General features: G+C 44.2%; 1 protein-coding gene and 1 long non-coding RNA gene across 5 annotated transcripts in view; one reads left to right on the plus strand and one right to left on the minus strand.

Annotated features, from left to right (window-relative positions):
* Positions 1–819: 819 nt before the first annotated feature.
* LOC140592281 (uncharacterized) lies at positions 820–13,362 on the plus strand. Its single transcript, XR_011992622.1, has 5 exons — positions 820–1,022; positions 1,436–1,529; positions 2,030–2,088; positions 2,195–2,246; positions 12,602–13,362. It is a non-coding gene; the product is annotated as an uncharacterized lncRNA (long non-coding RNA).
* A 1,371-nt stretch (positions 13,363–14,733) lies between these two features.
* The window catches only part of LOC111851692 (vitamin D3 receptor A-like), a 30,657-nt gene continuing 24,591 nt past the window's right edge, over positions 14,734–20,799 (minus strand). For all 4 annotated transcript variants that reach the window (XM_023826828.2, XM_023826830.2, XM_023826829.2 and 1 more), the window contains 2 exons: positions 19,654–19,770; positions 14,734–19,566 (listed from right to left, as the gene is read on the minus strand). In XM_023826828.2, coding sequence (XP_023682596.1) covers positions 19,313–19,566; positions 19,654–19,770 — 371 coding nt within the window. In that variant the 3' untranslated portion in view covers positions 14,734–19,312. The remainder of the gene's footprint in view (positions 19,567–19,653; positions 19,771–20,799) is intronic.

Here is a 20,799-nt window from a genome sequence, read left to right on the forward strand (position 1 = left end):
ATCTAAAACACTTTTTCAAGTGTGTCACTGGGACTGTAACCATGTCCAGTAGAATAAGGATGCCTGATTTTGCCAGTTAGTGTTCGATTGGTGACAGGTGCTGCAGTCGGACATGGTGTCGCTGACGGAAACCTGAAAAGTCTAATGCAGTGAGAATACCCGGCTTCATTTACATTATAGCTCATTTACAATGGAATGCAGGGTCGCATCTGGCATGACACTCACATTTTCAAACTCAAATGCAAATATGTATCGTTCCATTATAAACCTATAATTTGTTACATCAAAAGCGTCAGGGCAGTATGCAAACCCTACAGATCATTTACAAGGTAATAAAACTGTTACATACATGTAAATGGGTGTGTATGTGTGTGCAGAGTTGGCAAGATTGCTACCCACCCCAAAGACTAGCACACTTCCTCCCACTCCCTGCACCAGTTGGCCATCCCTCTGGGCGATCAGGTGAGCAGGGACAACAAAGAAGTACATGGATTAGATCATTGATTAACGATTTTACATGATGACTGACCTTGGTCAATATGGAGACTAACCAGAGCACCAATTAATGTGCATTGTGTGTCATATGGTGCATCTGTGTGGAATGGCATGGGATGAAGGGTAGGCGGCAATCAGAGACCTACACAGAAAGAGTTCACAGCCACAAAGACAAACACTTTATCTGGACTCCCAGCTACTGATTCCCTCCTTGAGAAATAAGACTTACTCCAAGCCACCACTTGACTCTAAAATGAGAACATATCCAGTCTATTTTAGCACTAGATTGTCGTCCTTCCAGTTATAAAAATAAACAAACACAAAAAGACCACAAGTTCAAATTTAGAAAGTTTTTTAGGGGTTACTCCTCAATGACAGAGTGTGCAAGAGCAACAAAGAGCCAGACATAAGATGATAAAGAACAAGGAGAAGAAAAGGAAGAGGAAGGAAAAGAAGAGGAATAATAAGAAGGGACGGAGAGGGCCGCAAGAAGAAAAACACTGAGTAACAAAAGTTTAAGAGTGGAGGTGAATGACAATGAAGAAATAAGAAAGTGATGTTTTTAAGAGGGGAAATTTGGGGGCAAAGAATAAACAGCAGACGCTGTCTCAAAGTAAACAAATAAGTGCCACACGAAATCCTCAGATGGAGTGCCAACCAATAGCAGCGTCTCTGTCACAAAAACAAACAACGATGGTAAAAAAGGGCAAGAGGGAGAAAGCCATCGGAGCAGACGGGGCTGAAGGCAGCACCTCCCACACCCCCAGCTGTGAGCTGCAGTCTAGGGTTTCTCCGCACAGTCAGAGTGAATTTCTTATGACTGTTAGTCAGACTTTATCCCGACATCACAAACACTCTTTCAGAGATCTTGCTGAGACTCAATATGCAGAGTTTGTTTGTCCAAGTCCCTGTTCACAGATATCTCACATTTTTTTTGCAGGTTACCTGTCCATGTGACTCCAAGAACTTCATCATAGTCCCATGAATTATGACCGAGGAGAGGCCCAAGTCCTGGGGGACGAACCGAATCCAAGGTATCAGCTCACAGCTCCCACCCTCCTCCTTCTTACTATCAATTTGACTCTACATCAAGGGGCTTATTAATTTTGCATGCAGGACCCAGAGGCATTCAATGTGGAGTCCAAACACAACTTCAGGCAACCCTCTAACCACGACATTAGGGTGGAGAGTGTCAGCAAATTCCCCCACGGTCCCTTTTCTTGCATAGAACGACTCTCAAACGCGTCAAAAAGGCAAACTCGAGTATATCGTTTATTTTCAATCTTGAGCTTCCTAGGGATAAGGTTGGGCTGTTTCCTGTCACCGCATGAAGCAACTAGACATTACCAGACATACTTAATATGTGCATATTTTGGTCGCCAATGCTATGAGGATGTTTTGGAGAAAGAATGGAAATTACCTGAAACTTGTTGTATGAATGAGCAAGAGTAAAGAGCCTCATTGCCGGACCACAAGAATTTTTTTTCTGGTAATGATAGATAATAGGGTGATGCTGCTTCTTGTTCCATCACAGGCCCAGGATCACCAGCCAGTCACTCTGTCAGTACCATCCCAACTGATCATCCAGAAAAGGTGCATATTAGCAAAGGTCAAGATGGGTGAAAAGGGGCGGGGGGAGGGGGCATTGCTTTTAAAGGTTTACCCTCACGTGGGCATTTCATCTAATGTCCTTCTGCAGAGCATCCCGGTAGATGAAGAGCCAGACGTTGGTATTATATTGAGTGCTAATGGTGAGTATCAGCATTGTGGCCACAGTTAAAAGCAATGGACAAACAGCAGATCAAAAAGAGAAACACTGAAAGAGCCTGTGACTATGAAGTTTAAAAGTAGGTCAGTGAAACAGCAGGCTTCCCCTCACCGCACGTACAGGTGTCACGGTCCACAGCTGTGATCTCAGGAAGGCGCCTGTGGCTTTTACACAGAAAATTACCTCATGCCGGGGGGGGCTGCCGGCGGTTCGGCTTCTCAGTAGCACCAGTGACCAGTGTGCCTCAGACCAGTGATGCAGCCTGGTTACAGTGTCACGCAATTTGTTATGGTGGGCAGGGTATTCCCCCAGCTTGTGCCCCCCTCCCCGAGCTGTTTGCATATCTCTGAGAACTGGAGATACTTCAGAAGTCATCTAACCCTGGTAGGTGCCTCCACACTCTTCTGACAACATGGTACCGCTTCCATAAACTGCTCCAGAGACCCTGGAATGCTGCTGGAATGTGACCCGGCATTATGGTATCAATACCTGAATACCAGTGTAGGAACTGGGGGGCATGTGCACCCCCCCCCCCCCCCCAATAGACAGACCGTTGCATTTATATTGCTTCAGCTTTTGTATGGCATTGTGTTGTGTTTTACACCAGCAGTGACATCGAACATTTAACTTAAGTCACAGTATAGTCAGTAGACATATAAACTGTTTTAACATACTACTCTAAATAGAAAAGAAAAAAAATGTTCCAGGAGTTTGATTTTTGAAAATCCTCCCTAAATTGTCCTTTTCCTCAATAATCCCACCCCCCTCCCCACCACGCTTTTGGGATCTTAGGACACTTTACCAGACTTCCTTCCCAGACTTGATGGCTTGTCCATGTCACGCCCCTCATCAACACGCCTGGCAAAGCTAGCCAGTGACTATTTGCTGAATGTGGCAGCGCTTGGCGAATGTGGTTTCGAATGGATGTGGAAATGTTTGTGGGCCACGGCAGTGGAACCGGAGCAGGCCTTCGCCGACGGTGGAAAGCGGGGTTCAGTTCCTGTGTGAAACCAGGATGTTTTCCTGTGGTTATTATTTCAGGAGTCCTCCTTTCGCTGAATGGCGCGACATCAAGCTCATAAACAGCCATCAGGGTCAGAGTTCATACGCAAGAGAAAAAAACTCATCGTGAAATCTGGGTCCGCGTCCCGTGTTCGCTTTGCAGTAGTACCGTTTGGGATGTTCCAAAGCTGGTTCCGGCAGCCCGGTGGAAAGAGACGTACCCTTGGGAGCACAGAGATAATGGCAAAAAGTACACAGGGACCACATTAATAATAGTTTAGGAGCATCTATTTTAAATCAGCTATTGTATTAAATAGCTCAGTTTCATAAGACGCTATCCATCCATCCATACATCCATCCATCCATCCATCCACTATGGCTATATAGGGCTGCAGAGAGTGTCCCAGGGATCAAGGCAGGGTGGAGAGGATGCCAATCCAACACATGGCACCTACAAGCAGGCGTAGAACATGAGCAGAAGCTCCGCACACTGGATCTGAGATTCCAAAGCTAAACCCCAGAGCAGGGAAGCTATAGGGCTGCACTCTGATACAGTTATTTGAACTGAAAGAACTGAAAATGTCTTGGTAAGGAAAGCATCCTTATGGGGGGGTGGGTCTCACAGACCTGGAGTGAGTGAGAGGGCCCCTGCAAATGGTGCCACAGCCTGGTGGGGGGCAAGGGGTCGGACAGTTCAGGCTCTGCAATGGCCAAGTGTCATAAGCAGACAGGTCTTTCTGCAGAATTACATGAACCTATGATTGGTGACCTGGAGGTTGAATTCAGTCTCTGTATTTCCGTGAACTTTTTAAATGGTTAAACAATATTTGTGTCGTACTCCTCTTATTTCCGCTCTGACCTATAATTGGAATCAGCTGCCATGCTTGCGGTTAGAGAAGAAGGGCAAGCAGGTGAGTCAGTCACAGTATTAAAAGACAATTCAAAAAACGATGCAACAAATAACATTCAAATCTCAATTTTGAAAATTTGATCTCTATTTTGCCTGAAAAGCTGTAGTTGGGTAATTAATGTTGACTGTGATATATCTGTGACTTTAAATAAGCAAATACTAGAATCAAAAACAGAAAGGCAATCCGGCAGAATGCAGGGAATGTTAACAAGAGCGTACTGTGCTGTGACCTAAGCTAAGAAACACCCAATACTCCTCTTAATGATTCATATGAGCAACGTAACCTCGCTAATTCTGGACATTTTTTTGGTCACTTGTTTACCATCTCATTCGCGAAGCCGTGCACCAATGAGTGAAAGGTTTTATCAGTATCTGGGTTAAGCAAGCGTTACTCTGCCCTAATGACCAGGCCATGCATGTGCCAGAGACACATGCACCTTCAGTCTGACCTGTTGCATGTTCATTGTGTTCAGGGCGCGTTCAGAAGGTCCTCAACACTGCAGCTAGAGAAAGATTGTTCTACCCTGAATGCTGATTGCAAAGAAAGGCTGAGTTTTGCTCTGGTAATGATTACAGTTATTGGGATTCAAAGTCATCCTTGCTTATAAATGGCAATTTGCAGCTTCATTCATGGGATTACAATGCATGACCTCGCACCACAACAGCAGCTAAGTAACTAAGTATGACAGATTCTTTGGAAGTTTGTGTGGAGATTTGCATTGGGAACAGCGGAGGGGGCAGGGTGGGGTGGTGGGGGGTTGGTGGTAAAAAAGGGGCTGAGTGCACATTGCGAAGAGTCCTGTTGGACAAGCCCAAAAGATCAGAAATTACCCTTCTACACAGAAACATGTTTTTTGTTTGTATACATATTTCAGGACTGGTAAGAAGACAAATAGTGTTTAAAATAACTCTTACCAGTGGCAACTGTCTTCATTGTTTCACGGATTTAAAATATTACAGGGGCTTTAAGTTCAGTATAACTGAAGCAGTGTACCGATAAGCATGGATCTGGGTTTGAAACCCAGGCAAAACTACAGGATGCAGTTCAGGGCCAAAAAGCACAGACGGTGAAAGGCACAGATAAAAAGAAAAAATGGAGCTATCCTCATTGTCCAGTGTCCCGCCCTCCAGACACATGTGCGGCCAATCGAATGAGCGCTGTGTCCTTCTCCCATACATTTGCCTGTTGACTGTGGCTGTAGGGGATGCCGGATGTTCACCAGCAGCTGTCCAGCCTCCCCACTTGCTCTCTCAGTAACACAAGCAAACACTGTTAATAGATTCTGTGGCACTTTCCTCCCCTGACAAAAGACAATGTTTTAAAAGGGAGGTGGGTAGGATAGGCACAGTGGAGGAAAGGTGGCGAGCTGGGCTTCAGATGGCTTGGATACAGTCCCGTATGGGAATATTTAATAACAAACATGAAAAATAATAGTTAAATCCCTTAGCACATTCCCACGACCTCACTGTAGCCTATTTGACAGCAAGGTTATAAATACCAGCTTGTGGAACATATCCAACATGAATACAAAGGCACATGCGTTCACACACACGCACACGCAGCAAAAGGGAGATTCGAGTTCCGAGCTGTACAGGCGCACGGATCCAGTGGGCATAGACACACACCCCGGGCACACGCACACGCACACACAGAAGCAGGACAGACGCAGGACAACAGAGAAACCTGCCGTGTTCCACGTGACCCACACACACATGTGAACACGGTGGAAAACACGTGCAGCAGGGTTGCTAACTTTGGGCAGCTGGCTGAAGTGAGATTTTCAATTTGAGACAAGTCTGCGAAGATAGGCACACGCATTTACATGTACGTAACAGTTTTATTAACTTGTAAATAGTCTGTAGGGTTTGCAAGCTACCCCAACACATTTGATGTAGCTAATTTTAGGGCCAATTTGCTGTGAGATTTTTTTTTGTGCAAGCTTGAGAGTCAGAAAGCGTGAGTGTCACGCCAGACGTGCGAAAGTTGGCAACCCTGGTGCACAAATACACAGTTCATGAGGAGATACACAGCCACATGACAGCGTTAAGATGGAGGGGACCCCCCCCCCCCCCCCCACCTTGAATGTGGACCACGGGCTAAACCTACACATCCGTGGTTCAGCATATGTGAGAGGGGGCAGGATCCCCATTCCTACTGCGCAGGCCGTAGAAGGTGAGGATCTCCGCCAAGTCTCTCAACCACCCTCAAGGGGAACCGGCCCATTCAATGAACCAGCAGCTTCCAACTTAAACACGCTCTCCTGGATGCTAAAAGAACAGGGGATTCAAAACAGCCCACACCCGTCTTTGTCCTCTATCACGCTCTCTCTCTCACCCCACTCTCAGCACACACAACGCTGCACATGTAACTGTTTAAGTCCCACCAACGATTAGCCCAGGTAACTGTAACCAGCAAAGAGCACCAGAGGTAGCTAGTTAATCTGACCTTAGCTGGCTCTCAAATCCCCAAAGCCAGCAGAGTGAACTAATCCATCATTAACCTGTTTGGGAGTAACATGACGACACCATCACACCAAAGTCAGCAGTCAAGTCTGCTATACAGGCAAAATATTCCACTACATTTAAATACATTCTACAGAAGGGTCTCACTCAGCTTTGTCACATTTTAATAACATACCTGTGTGCCCAGGAAATTGCTAACAGAAAATAAGATTTTTCTTTTTATTTGTTCTGCAGCTAGATACATTGTATAAAAGTCAATATATGCAAGGTGAAATTCCATATACATTAAACAAGCATTCTATTATTACCTACAGGGCTGCAAATACATACTTATTATGGTAAAGTAAGCCTGACTGGAAGATTAGAATAACAGTGCTTATCTCACTGCAGTTGTGGATTGGTCCAAAAGCTGAAGCGTAGGACGCAAACAGCAGAGAGGGAGAGACTGATGAGATTACAGGTTAAAGACATACTGATATTCACAAGGGGTTTGTGAGATGGAGGCTGGAGCTGAACAAAGGCAACATCCTGCCTGATTGTGCAAGCGAGGGCACAGCTTTGCAGCCCCCCGCCGCTCGCATTCTGGCCCACAGGAACCGCCAGCTGGGCCTTATCGAGGCCTCCAAACCCAGGGGGTTTGCCTGCCACTCTGAGAGTTACCCAGCACCGGAGTCAGCTCTCTCCCCTGGCCTGGTCATGACACTTGGAGATTTTATCCAAGCTGGTTTCCCAATGGTGAGAAGTCACCCTCATACACACACAAGCACGCACATGTAGGGTATACATATACACACACGCACACACAAGCATGCATACACACACAGACAAGCACGCATACACGCGCACGTTTGTATTCACATCTTTGTGGGGACCATCCATTCACTCGAGCATAACCTTAAACCCAACAATGATGACCTTAACCATAAGTAACCAAACAAAATACAAGCCTTATGGCATTTTTAGGTTTTTGATTGCCGTCACAAATTTTGATAAGACTGAGTTTTCCCTTGTGAGGACTGAAAAGGTTGTCCCCACAACGTCAAAATAACAGATTTATCACAAACTGCTGCTTGCTGTATTGTAGATTAAGACAAAGTTGTTGTTCTTTGGACTGAAGCTTTGCTCCTGAAGCCAAATACAGCTCAATGGGACGGGGTGTGGTGGGGGGGGGGGAGTGCATGGATGTCCTCAGTCAGGGCAAAATCAGGTGACCAGCCCATTAATCCATACATGCATGACAACCAAAAATATAAAACAGTGATCCATTCTTTCACTTGCTGACACCACATAGCTGGACCAAAGCCTGCCCCTCGCTCTAGGTCCCTCATGGTGCGTCCAATAGAACTCAATGATGTGGCAGGTCGGCTAAGCAAGTTTTCATATTAAAAATATAAGACCAATGGTTTCCTTGTCATAATTGAATTGACAAAAATGTTTCTGTTTTCTTGCCCCCACCCTGCCTCACACCCCCCCCACACACACACACACACACACCCTGCCTCACACACACACACCCCGCCTCACACCCCACACACACACACACACACCCTGCCTCACACCCCACACACACACACACACACCCCGCCTCACACCCCACACACACACACACACCCTGCCTCACACCCCACACACACCCCGCCTCACCCCACACACACACACACACACCCCGCCTCACATCCCGCCTCACACCCCACACACACACACACACACCCTGCCTCACACCCCACACACGCACACACACACCCCGCCTCACACCCCACACACACACACACACCCCGCCTCACACCCCACACACACACACACACACACCCTGCCTCACACCCCCCACACACACACACCCACCCCGCCTCACACCCCACACACACACACACCCACCCCGCCTCACACCCCACACACACACCCACCCCGCCTCACACCCCACACACACACACCCACCCCGCCTCACACCCCACACACACACACACACCCTGCCTCACACCCTACACACACACACACCCTGCCTCACACCCCACACACACACACACACACACCCTGCCTCACACCCCACACACACACACACCCTGCCTCACACCCCACACACACACACCCTGCCTCACACCCCACACACACACCCACCCTGCCTCACACCCCACACACACACACACACCCTGCCTCACACCCCACACACACACACACACACACCCTGCCTCACACCCCACACACACACACACACCCTGCCTCACCCCCCCCCCCCCCACACACACACACACACACACACCCCACACACACACACACACACTTCCAGCTCTTGCTATCCACTGCTTCTTGCATGGAAAGTAACCAGGCAGGAAATAGGAAACCAAGTTGTTTTCCTTTTCTTTCTTTTAAACAATATGCAGGAAAAAGTCTGGTAAGCTGGACACTTTCATGTTTTCAATCTTTTCCATCCATCCATCCATCTAATAAGTCTCTGTTGCTCTTTCTCTCCATCTGCTTAGTTTTTAAAATATAAAAACATGCTTGTTCATATAGAGAATTTATGAGTAATCATGTTCAAACTGTTACCGCAGCGAAAGTGTGCGCTTCAGGATGCTCTCGGAACACACATCGCATCATGAAGGGGATTGCCGATTCCCTGCTACTCTGCTTCTGAAAAGGTCATGATTAAAGGTTTATGAGTAATACCTGCTTTTGTTATGACTGATTTGTGTCATGAAATAGAGGACAGGTTGTTTTTTTTTTCTCTTTTCTTGTTTTGTTTCCCTGCTGTGGCCATACACCCAGCGAGCCACCCCAGCTGGACCACAAGTACCTCCAGATATAGCTGTGCTGTAACTACATAACTGAAACAGGCGGGTAATGTACACTGTGCTCTGAGTCCACAAGCCAAGCTGCTATCTGTAAAACATCAAATTCAAGGGCTGCCAGCATTAGAGACAAACCGCATTCATAGCCACCTGTTTGCCCGTGTCACTTCAAAACAGGAAGTGAGGTAATCGAAGCAATAGCTGACATGGGGGAGAGGCAGCCATACTTTTCATTTAGACAGCATCCAGTATAAAGGGTCTATCTATGATCAACTTTCTAGTCCCATTACAAGCAAGCTGTTTCATCTTATGAGTACTGATGCAGGGAATTACACATTTAGAAAGACAAATGTGAGATAAGGAGCATGTACTGATTACAAATGTAAAATCGCTAACAATTATTCTGCTTGAATTGGTATCCATGCAAACCACTGGTTATTAAACAGAAGGAGAACATGACATATTTAATCATACTATAGTAAACCTACGCCTTGGTATTTGTGTACATTGCACATTTTATATATGCCTGATTTAACTATACAAGGAGAAAAATTACAGATACAAATATTCTGTGATTCCCTCGACTAGGCCAGAGTATGATTCTAACTTCAGTTTTTTTCCCCTGAAATGCCAGCCCATAATACACTTGAGAAATTCTTTGAATCACATGGTGGGGTTGCAATAATGACTTATGGATGACTTGCATCAAAGGCGCCAAACATTCCCCTCAGCGTTGCTTCCTTGAGAACTTTGGCTGAACCGTTGTGAAACCCCAGATTAAATTTGCAAGGCAGGACGAGAGAAACAGATTGATGATAAACACGAGATGTGCGCATGCACACGCAAACACGTGGACAGGGGGAACACTGTGCACATGCATCCGAGTCTCCATGACGATGCTGTTTAACACATGACCTGGTCCAAATGTACCACAGAAATACTCAAAGCACATGACATATTGCCATGTATACATACATGCACATGCACACACACATACACACACACTCATTCAGTTTGAACACCACCACTGTACGCTCCACAATGTATTGCTTGCAGTTCACGTAAGATTCCGTTTAAATGTTTTCATTTTCCTTCTGTCCTCAACTGTCCTCAATACACACATCACATTCCCCCACCAGCCAACCCTTCGCTTGCTTATTCAGAATGAAAACTGAACATTAGTTTATTGTAACACACTACCGAATATGTATGTGTGTGTGTGTGTGTGTGTGTGTGTGTGGGGGGGGGGGGGGGGGCACGACTGTAAAATACAGAGAGACACACCAAAACAATACACGTCTTCAGTGTGCAAAAGCAGAGTGTAAATTTATCATGATATAGACGGAGGTGTTTCACATGACCACTTTCAACTGGGACACCAGGACTGTGACAGTTTGCACGACGCCCCCCAGGTTCCTAGAAAAATGCATGCCTGCGTTTCAATTAGAAAAACTCAGACATATGGAGGAAGATAAGCTGTATCAGTCAGTTACATATGCAACACAGGTGTGGCCCATCCTACTCCTATACTATTAATACAACAGGACAGAAATAAACTCCTACATCTGCTTACCACCTGATCTGAAACATGCTTATATAACTTCCCCTTTATTTGTCAGTAAAACACATGAATACAGCACTGGAATGGCCCAAGGTAAAACGTGCGGAGGTAAAGCCAGATTGAATGAGTGGCAGGGTTGGCACTGCCTTTGAGGGCGTCAGGCTAGGGGACAGGCAAGCTACGGTGTACCACGAGAACTAATAGCCACCAGTTATACAGCGGCGTTCCGGAAATGCTCTCGGTGACAGCATGCGGAGCACAGCGCCTGCGTTTCCTCGATCTATGACACAGGCCAAGATAACACCTCAGCAGAGAAACGTGGCAGGACATCAGGCAGGAGCTGCCATGGGGATGGTCAAAGACTCGGGACAGCAGACATTAAATACGCTTGCAGTACATAGAAGCATAAAATGGGGATGAGGCCTTTTCACAACCACCAACCGAAACACGCTAACACACCAGAACTTCCTAAAATGACGACTTGGGCCAAACCCTAAGGCCAGGGTTATTCAAATCACGGTCCTCGAGCCCTAGGCCATTCTCCGGACTTCCCTATGCTTCCTTTAACCATCCTCCTGTATCCACGTAGCTTATCATTTATATTAGGGCTTCCCAACCCCTGGTCTTGGCCAGTAGTTAAAAACAAACATGCTTTATTTGCCATTTGCATGTAAAAGTACAAGTACATTGGAAATGCTTCTTTTTACCAACCCCATCTTGTTCTCCAAAACTTTGGGGTCAGAGCACAGGGTCAGCTAACATGCAGTGCCCCTGGAGCTGGGGGGGTCACCAGCCTTAGTCAAGGGCCCCCAGACATGGTGACTGTTCTGTCTGGGCTGAGGCTTGATTGATCCTCCAATCACAGGCAAAGGCTTAGCCTACTGAGCCACAGAACACTGAGTAGGTTATCACCCTTCCTGTATGTCTGTGGGCAAGAATTTTGATGGATGACAGAATGTGTTACTCCTGCATACCAACACAAAAGCTGGTGTTTCTTAGAAGGTAATTTTACTACTGATTTACACATGTTGGATATTAAATGAATTACGGTTTGCAGTGAAGGTGGTTGTTTGTTCACATGCTGGCGACTGACTATGGAAAGTCTATACATGAGCTTAGAACAACTACAATACTGAAAAATTAAGTACTGAGAAATTCCACCAGTGACATATTAGCCAAAAAAAAGCACTAGAGCTTGAACTAAAATCAATCAATAACCCCTTGGAATGGACAACGAGTCGAAAAACATACTCAAAAGCACAGTGGACACACCCAGGGGTGTCGGGGGGGCATGGATACCCTGACATATTCAGCGGGCCCAGCACTTTTCAGGGGATAGTGGAACGGGTGTGGGGGGCCCCAAGGTGATATTTTGTCAGGGAGCCCAGAATGTTTAGCTACTGGACCGGACACGCCTAAGCCAAACCTTAGAGTTGGGGTGACACGCACACTACACTAGCTACTAAAATCCAGAGTGTCATCTAAACACACTGCATTTTTTAAGTAACTTGAACACTGCGGGGACACACCCTTTTAGACAGTTAGCTACACTGGGCCGTTTAACGGCAGCCTCCTCTCTTGCCCCTGTCCCCCCTCTCCCCATCTTAACCTTGCAGGGTAACGGCCTCTCAGAAAGCCAGCAGAGACGACCTCTTATCTGCATACACAAGTGTCTCTCCTGTGGATGAACACTGACAATTAACTGTCTCTGAGTGACTGGATGCACTGATAAATCTTTTTTTTTCCATCTTCATGCCTGCGGACCTGACGAAAGAAATTCAAATCTTTAAGAAGTTCATACCGAGATAACATAATGTCAGCGAGAGGCTTTTTCTGTGTTGTGAAATATTTTTCCTGAAGACGTCAAAAAACTAGAGTAACATTCATGCCTTCCTTATTTCTGTAAATATTTGAGCCATATTTTGAAGCATTCGCAGAATACTATGCATTGAATTGTTTTTGACTGGATTTCTCAGAAGGTTGCTTTTAAGAATAATTATGTGTAGCTATTTATAAATGTAGCTTTTCTAACATTGGCACTCAAGCAGGTAAATTCAAAACTTGGCTATTTTTTTTACCCTTATTGTGTATATGTTTTATTAAAAGCGAAGGTCCTTTTGAGTAATTTTTGTTAATTCAATATAATTTATTAAAATGAATGTGAATGCAATAATAACAAGAATAATAGTAATAATAATGATGACAATGACGAAGCTTCCTGTTCCATCACCACTCTGGCTTTTACTGCTTCCTTTTCATTCCCCCAAAGGGAATGTTTGTTATCCCGTCACATTTGAATGTTACTCATACAACTAATAATAGCAACCTTAATTCACGGGTGTTATTTTGTCAGACTTTAATATGTAAAATATGAGGAGATTAAAGACATGTTCTCTTCTATTCCAGTGAGCAAACATTGGTTTCGAGGTCTAATTAAATAGGTAACTGAAGGAAAAATAATATTAAACTGCTGACATCAGACTTTGAGGTATTGTATAATTATAATAGCATTCATACCAATTTGGTTTAAATGGGGCCGAGTATTATATAGTACTTGGGCCAACTGACTTTAACAATGCAAACAAGCATTAATGGAGGGGAAAAGTCTATGGCAGGAAGTATACGCAGTGAGTTTTAAGCAAGGCTTTGGATGGCAGCAGAAAGCAAAATTTTTACTCTGCATTTGTACAGCCCACGTTGAATGCTACTCAGAAATGGCAACTTCAGGTGGCTTGGTCAAATATGCCAAGGGGAAATGGCAGACATCTGCCACAGCCCAGTGAACGTAGTCGGCAAAGGTCAGCCCAAAAGACAACATATGCTGTCAAAGGCGTTTCTATTCAGAATTGAGTTCAGGGGAAGCATTCAGTCCAAGCATTCAGCTTCTGCGTAAAATACGTCATGCATGCACCATACATGTTTGTGATCTCACACAACCTGCAGATTCAGAAACTGGGACACAGCAGGAAAAATTCAAATACTCAGGAACTCCTGGTACATGCTGTAAGCATGAGACATACACAGCAACACACAATATCACAAGATACTCCAAAAACATTTTTAACGCAATCAAAACTTTGCAAAAATGTATCGCCCTCCTGTGGTAGCTTAGCAAATAGCAATAAAAATCCATCAAACCTCATAACTGTTTATCGTTGTCTCCAAGAGGCCTAGAGCCTATCCCAGGTAGCAAAGGGTAGAAGGCTGGTCTACACCGTAGACAGGATGCCAGCCCATCTTGGGGCACACACACAATTAGATGACGAACTGAGAGACACCACTAGCCTAACTGGATATCTTTGGACTGCAAAAGGAAATCTGCACAACAAAGAGAAAACATCCGAACTTCATCATCATCATTATTATTCCAGAGCGACCTGTACCCAAATCAACAGAATTTTTGGCATGAACCTAACATGACTGATGTGTTTTTTTTCACATCCATCAAATGCGTATACCGATGAAAGGAAATGTACAATAGCAGGGACAGGTGGAACTTTTTTATATAAGGGGATGAACAATGGGACGGAATTCAAAACTTTTCATATAACAATACAATCAGCTGGAATTAATTGAAAACCTTCTCAGCTGTGTCCTTCATCCTCATGATCCAAGATACAAGACAGCATGTTCTGTTGTGAGTCACAAACCAACATATAAAGCGGTTATCTCTGTATGCTGAGAAGCCCAACAAACAAAAACAAACAAACAAACAAACAAACATAAACAAAAACAGCCAAACAACATCTGCAGCACCATAATCAGTACTTTATTTGATTTTCGAAACATACGTGATTTATATATATATATATATATATATATATATATATATATACACATTACATGATGAACTAACATTAAAAAAGAGAGACTGTAATAACACAAAGGACAGTGGAAACTGCAGCACTGCTAACAGAACATGAGATGTAATAAGAGCAATAAGGAGGCCGGCTTCATAACGCCATACGACTAAAGCCCAAACAAACAAACTGCAGGGTCCACAGAACTTGCTCATATGAGTAATTTATCACTAAATGCTTCCGCGTGGGAGGCGTTCAGCCTCATGAAAAGGACTGTTCACCCCGCAACGCCGTGGACAACGTCGTCTGGGACACACACACTGGACAAGAAAAAAAAAAAAAAAAACACTTTATTTGCTGAGGAGGCAAAATGTAGATCAGGAGGTACTGTGTGCCCATGCAGAGCAGTACACTGCACCTCCAGACCAGACGGTGAAAGATTCACTTTGACTTAAGGCATTTGCATCTTTGATTTCGCAAATCTTGCTCGCATTTGTTACATATACATTTGTACATATAAGTGTTACAATGGTCTGCTGCACACACACTGAAGAGGGACTCAAATAACCTGTCCCACTGACTTCAAAGGCCGATAGTAAAAAGCCTGTGAATGAATTACTTATGTTGCTATGGGTAACCAGCTGGCTAGATTCTCTTGGTTATAAGGCATACAGTTATAGGCACAGAGATGTATCCATGTATACTTACTAAAGAATTTTTAAGTCCTATTTATGGATTATTGAGCAAAGACAACATCCAGGTTATTTTACATATCTATTGTGGACATGCATCTACTAGATATTTAAGTTCAGGTTATGTACATTTCTTTCACTGCACATAATACATCGACTTCATGCAGCTCCGAAACAGCTTTTGTGAGCAGCTATAGTTTAATACATTTTTTGCCTATAAAACTAATTACCTGTCTCTCGTATCATTCCTGATCTGTCCTAAAATGTTCCTCAGCAGCAATCTGGGCCTGTCTCGCACTACTAATGGAGTAACGGTATAAGGGTCACAGTGTACGAGAAAAAGTCACACTGGAGCGAACGGCAGAACGACAGTTTGGAAAACGAGCAGATTCTGTTTGGTGTGCAGAAGGCCCGGCCCGCTGGGTGGTGGGACACGTACACCCCCACCACACCTCGTCAACATTCGGAAAGAAGACAGACCGTGTGCTGCCATAATAACGATGCCCACACGAGACGACGATGGGCACCGCGACACGGGCGCTCATCGGACAGCAGCAGTAGTAGCAGCATATTTCATTCTCATCTTTGCTTTCACCAGATACTCCGTCATGCAAGTTGTTGAGGGCAGGGTTGTCCAGGCTCATATACGCCATCTCGCTCCTCAAGCCCTTACACAGTACAGTTTCAACCATATGACCGTTACAAGAGTGAGACAATGAGGCCACAAAAACCAGCAGACTGCTCCGATAAGTCACACATAACAATTAAAAGACACCTTTTGAATGTAGCTTATACTCAGACTGAAAGCGTTTGACTCTGTCAGAAAGAAAATCTTTATTTTTAATACATGTAGCAAGGAGGATCAACTATTTTTTTTTCTTTTCTTTACATGTGCAGATCTGTAATCACACGTATAACCAAACGCGTAGCATAACGTGAGCTGTGGTGATAACCAACACTGTCAGCAAGAAGGAACAGGGAACCGGTGAGGATCGCCTTGTTCTGCGGATATAGGTGAGGCGAAGAAAACTGTACGAAACGAGCCTTTGCCAGCGGTCAAACAGGCAAAGTGGACGCTATGGGACTAACTAGCTGATGAGATGTACTGAGGTAATTGTCCAAAAACTGGATAGTAATAAATACAAATAAGACTACAATGAGAAAAAATCCTGTAAAAAAAATATGTAGTGAGTGGAGAGGTAGTTTAATTTGGTTCCACATACCCTGTCGTGCACTAGGAGAGAACGTGCAGCTATCTACTCAAACCTATTACAGAGCTCAAGAATAAAAGGAAAGCTAAGAAACGAAATACAAACGAAAAAGCTGAAAGTTCACAGAAATCAGATCATGCCGTGATGCCGCACCCTCCAGAATCCACCACGACAGCTGCAAATACATGCATTTAGAAATAACCATTTAAACAGTCCAGATCATCACTTCTTGATCATCAAAAGGCAGACATTAATTAGAATGTCATTCACCTCAAAGTTCTCGGTGCCCTGGGTCAGGGGGAAAAGCGGCTCTCTCAGCTGACCACAACCTCCCCTCTGTCATCGTATCCCAACATGCGGCAAACGAGGGATGACCTGTCCAGTTCTATACCATAACTGCCTGGTACGCAAGACCAGGAGGCCAGTTCTTGAAAAATTCTAACTGCTCCGTTGGCACTTATGGTAAAGGAGCCCTATGCAGAAGCCATCAAAATCAGATCATAAAATCAACAATAAAAAATACTTTCCTACAGAAGGCAGAACTGACCAACAAACATATTTAACTCAAGCTAGTCCTATATTTAACCCACCGTACTCATGCCAGGTCTACGGGGACGATCATTCATCCTCTGACCTGATCATCGCCAAAATACCCCTGAAATCTACACTGCTCAGCACTACATACATACTCCGACACTCCTGCACAAATCACAATTTATGAGAAGAGTTCCCCTGACTGCTCATTCGTGGTGTCTGTTGTTCCCTGTTTCCATACATCCTTTAGTTTGAGTTACTTCTGTTACTTGTCAGGGAAGACAAGAGTCTGTTAGGTGTCAGAGTCACTACTGAGAGCAGCAGCTTCAGGCTTCTGTCCTAACTGCCCTTCTTAAAAGATGCTGTAGTCTATAGTTTGATGTTCCTTGGCATTAGCATGAGCATCAAGCTAGCTAGCTTCAACTCCAGGGCTATGATTCCTACATTGAAAACATTCGGTTGGATTTTTGATTGGCATTCGGTTATGCGGTTTGATCATGCTTTTTTCTTTATTTTTTTAATGCATGATTTATGGCTTTATTAGTAAGCAGCATCGTGTTTAGCATTTTAAATCATTCTCATTTGCTAAACTCAAAGTAAGAAAAAATATAAAAATGGCATTTAAAAATACTGTCCTGCATCAATGATAGTATTGGAAATTCACAAGCCAAGTAAAGAATAAATAAACTAAAGCTCAATTATTTGTAAAAGAAATTATCTAAAGTAGCTATATTTGCATATATATTGAGAATATTTAATTATCTTAGTATAAACTATTTAGCCCTGTATACAGCAAAGAACAAACGAAGAGCTATTTACATAATGCAACCACAAGAGGGCACAACATCAGCAAAGAACGCAAAGGAAGACCTGCACCTTAAAATCCAGCGCTAATTTTACGTCCAGTTCAGAGTCTGATGGAGGCAAGGTCGTGTAATCAAACTGCTATAAACATTTGTGATGTAAATGAATAAAATATGTTACTGTTTAATTAATCGACGAATGATTTGATACAAAAAACTGAATTTTAAAAACAAAGTAATGCCCCAGCATTAGCGTGAACTGCACACTGATGCAATAATCCCTGGCTATATCCTCACATAATCACCATGTGTAGACATCAATCTGTAGGGGCTTCGGGATGAAATTACTGGCTTAGTTCTGCAATCCATTGAATAAGACAGCTAAAAAAAATTGTGTGAGCGCACGCTAACAAGAATGAAACTTTTTAGTGGATAAATAGTAACAAAATCCATCAGTGAAATTACATTTGGTCTATAGGTTGAATATCACACACGCTAATCATGACTAGCTACTTAAGACTAAGCATAAGGCATCTAATGCATTATTACAACTGTATAAAGAACTATTAACAGAGAAAATCCTTACTTGCAAGCTCCCTTTAAAATATTTTATCCATCTTCCAATTTGTGTTGTACAGTGGTAAGGCAGGTAGAAATGTGTGATAAGGCATTTGAATCAAAAACCAGTATAAAACCAGTAAAAGCAGTATCTGAGGGTATATAACAAACAAGGAGTAAACTCAGGAGAGCAGCAGAAGCTTGGAGAGTATGGAGCTCCAACAGACTTTTCAGCTGCATGGCTGTGCCGGAAAGTATCTGAGCAACGTGTAAACACTACAGTGGGATTCACCAAATAGCAACCATGACATGTAACGTAAAGCAGGGACACCAATCTAAAGCACGCCCTCCATCAGACCCTGATGTGCTAGCTTCGAAGTGGTCATAGTTACAGTATGTCTTTGTCCTCATGTGAATCAGAAGGCAGCTTTCACTAGAGGCAGCAGTATCTGTGAGCGTCTTCATGACAGCGTGTTTGCGGCATGCGTGCTAGCGGAGCTGCAGAATGCGCTGCAAAAGCCACACGGACATACATTATCTGATAATACGACTGATTACTCATTTCTTTGAATAGAAACTTCTTCTTAAATATAAATACTCTATATCTCCCTTTATTTATAAAACTATCCCCCAATCCCCTGCAGCCATTCCTACTGTCGCCTCCTACTCCCACCCCCGACACCGCAAGCAGCAGCCCAACCGATTCGCGATCACGTGACCCGGGTGACCTTAGGAGGCCTCGCTGCCGAACACTTCCAGCACGAGTGGCGTGAGCTGCATGCTGTGCTCGGGCTGGAAGGACAGCGAGCGGTACTGCTTGGAGTGCTCCTCGTTCAGGCTCCGCAGGTCCGCCAGCTTCTGGATCATCTTGGCGTACAGCAGCTGCCCGCCGGGGTGATTGATGCGGATGTAGGCCTGCAAGACCTCCGAGAGGCGGTCCTGCAGTGTCTCCACACGGGCGTGGTCCTGGACACCCGGGCGGTCTGCGAGCGAGGGGAAGAAAAAGTAGCTAAACAAAGAGCTTCCCTGTCTGTTTAGAAAATGGTAGTGTCCCAGATCCAAGTTCGTACCAGGAGACAAGAGGCAGATCGCCATGAGCAGCACGTGCTCCTCCTCGTGGAGGTTCAGTTTCTTCAGTCCCACCTGAAATTTGACCAGAGGTTCCAGCAGCTCCAGCGTGTGACCAGCTGAGGCAAAAAGAATCAAAGTGATGTTAGAACAAAGCAGCCTGAGGAATGCAGCCGCTTAACCCTCTGGCAACAAACGCATCGTTGGCAATGCAGCGTATTTTTCATGTCTATTTCAGTTTATAACTCGCTTAAATCTTCATGTAGAATCATGGAAAAAACGCTGACTAAATCCATAATCTGTCTTCTTTTCAAAACGTCCATCGTCGGAAGTATTAAAGTTTTTAAAATTAGGTTAAATCAGCAAAAAAGTAAACCATGTCACCTTTCTTTGTTTTACCTGCATCGGGGGTGTGCAGTACCGCTCTCGCCCGAAGATCGCTATTTGCATTCTAAATAGCCGCATTACTGCGTATTCAAATCGCATTCACATGGTATAATTTGATGAATAATGCAACAGTGAAACGCAATCCAGATACATCCCCATCAGCGCCATAAAAGCAGCGGGGGGGGGATGTGGCCAGGTGTGAATGGCTCATGCATACACATAAGAGCTCCTAAATATGAGTTAGGTTTTTCTTTTTTATTTATCTGCTGAATGTTGCGACTACACCATTTAGTCATCTTCAGGTACCAAAGACTTTGGTTATCAGATATCTGGGATCAAAACAAACTGACACCGTTGCTTATTATGTACTTTTATAATGTTTCTGCAAGTGTTCCAAACTGCATTTTGCAATGTCTATACTTTGATGTCAGATTGCAAACTTAACATAAATCGGACATATGTACATTAAAATTAAGATGAGTGTAATGCCAAAACAAATATATAAGAAATAATTTATTTACCATTAATTAAATTTACGATATTGAAAGAAATGTGTGATCATGCCCCAGTCAGTGAAAGTGTGTCCCCTACCCCTAGACCCCCCCCAGAGGGTTAAGGGAGTTTAATGTTAGAGTCCTCAACATGAGAGAATTCAGTCAGAGGAACTTAACATGAGAAACTGATGCAGAACAGGTTAATAAGTGGAGTTTAAGGCCACAAGGGAGGGAATTTTAAAGAATTTTTAAGAACTTAAACATGAG

The sequence above is a fragment of the Paramormyrops kingsleyae genome, chromosome 8 (assembly GCF_048594095.1).
Source record: "Paramormyrops kingsleyae isolate MSU_618 chromosome 8, PKINGS_0.4, whole genome shotgun sequence".
In the NCBI taxonomy this organism is placed as follows: Eukaryota; Metazoa; Chordata; class Actinopteri; order Osteoglossiformes; family Mormyridae; genus Paramormyrops; species Paramormyrops kingsleyae.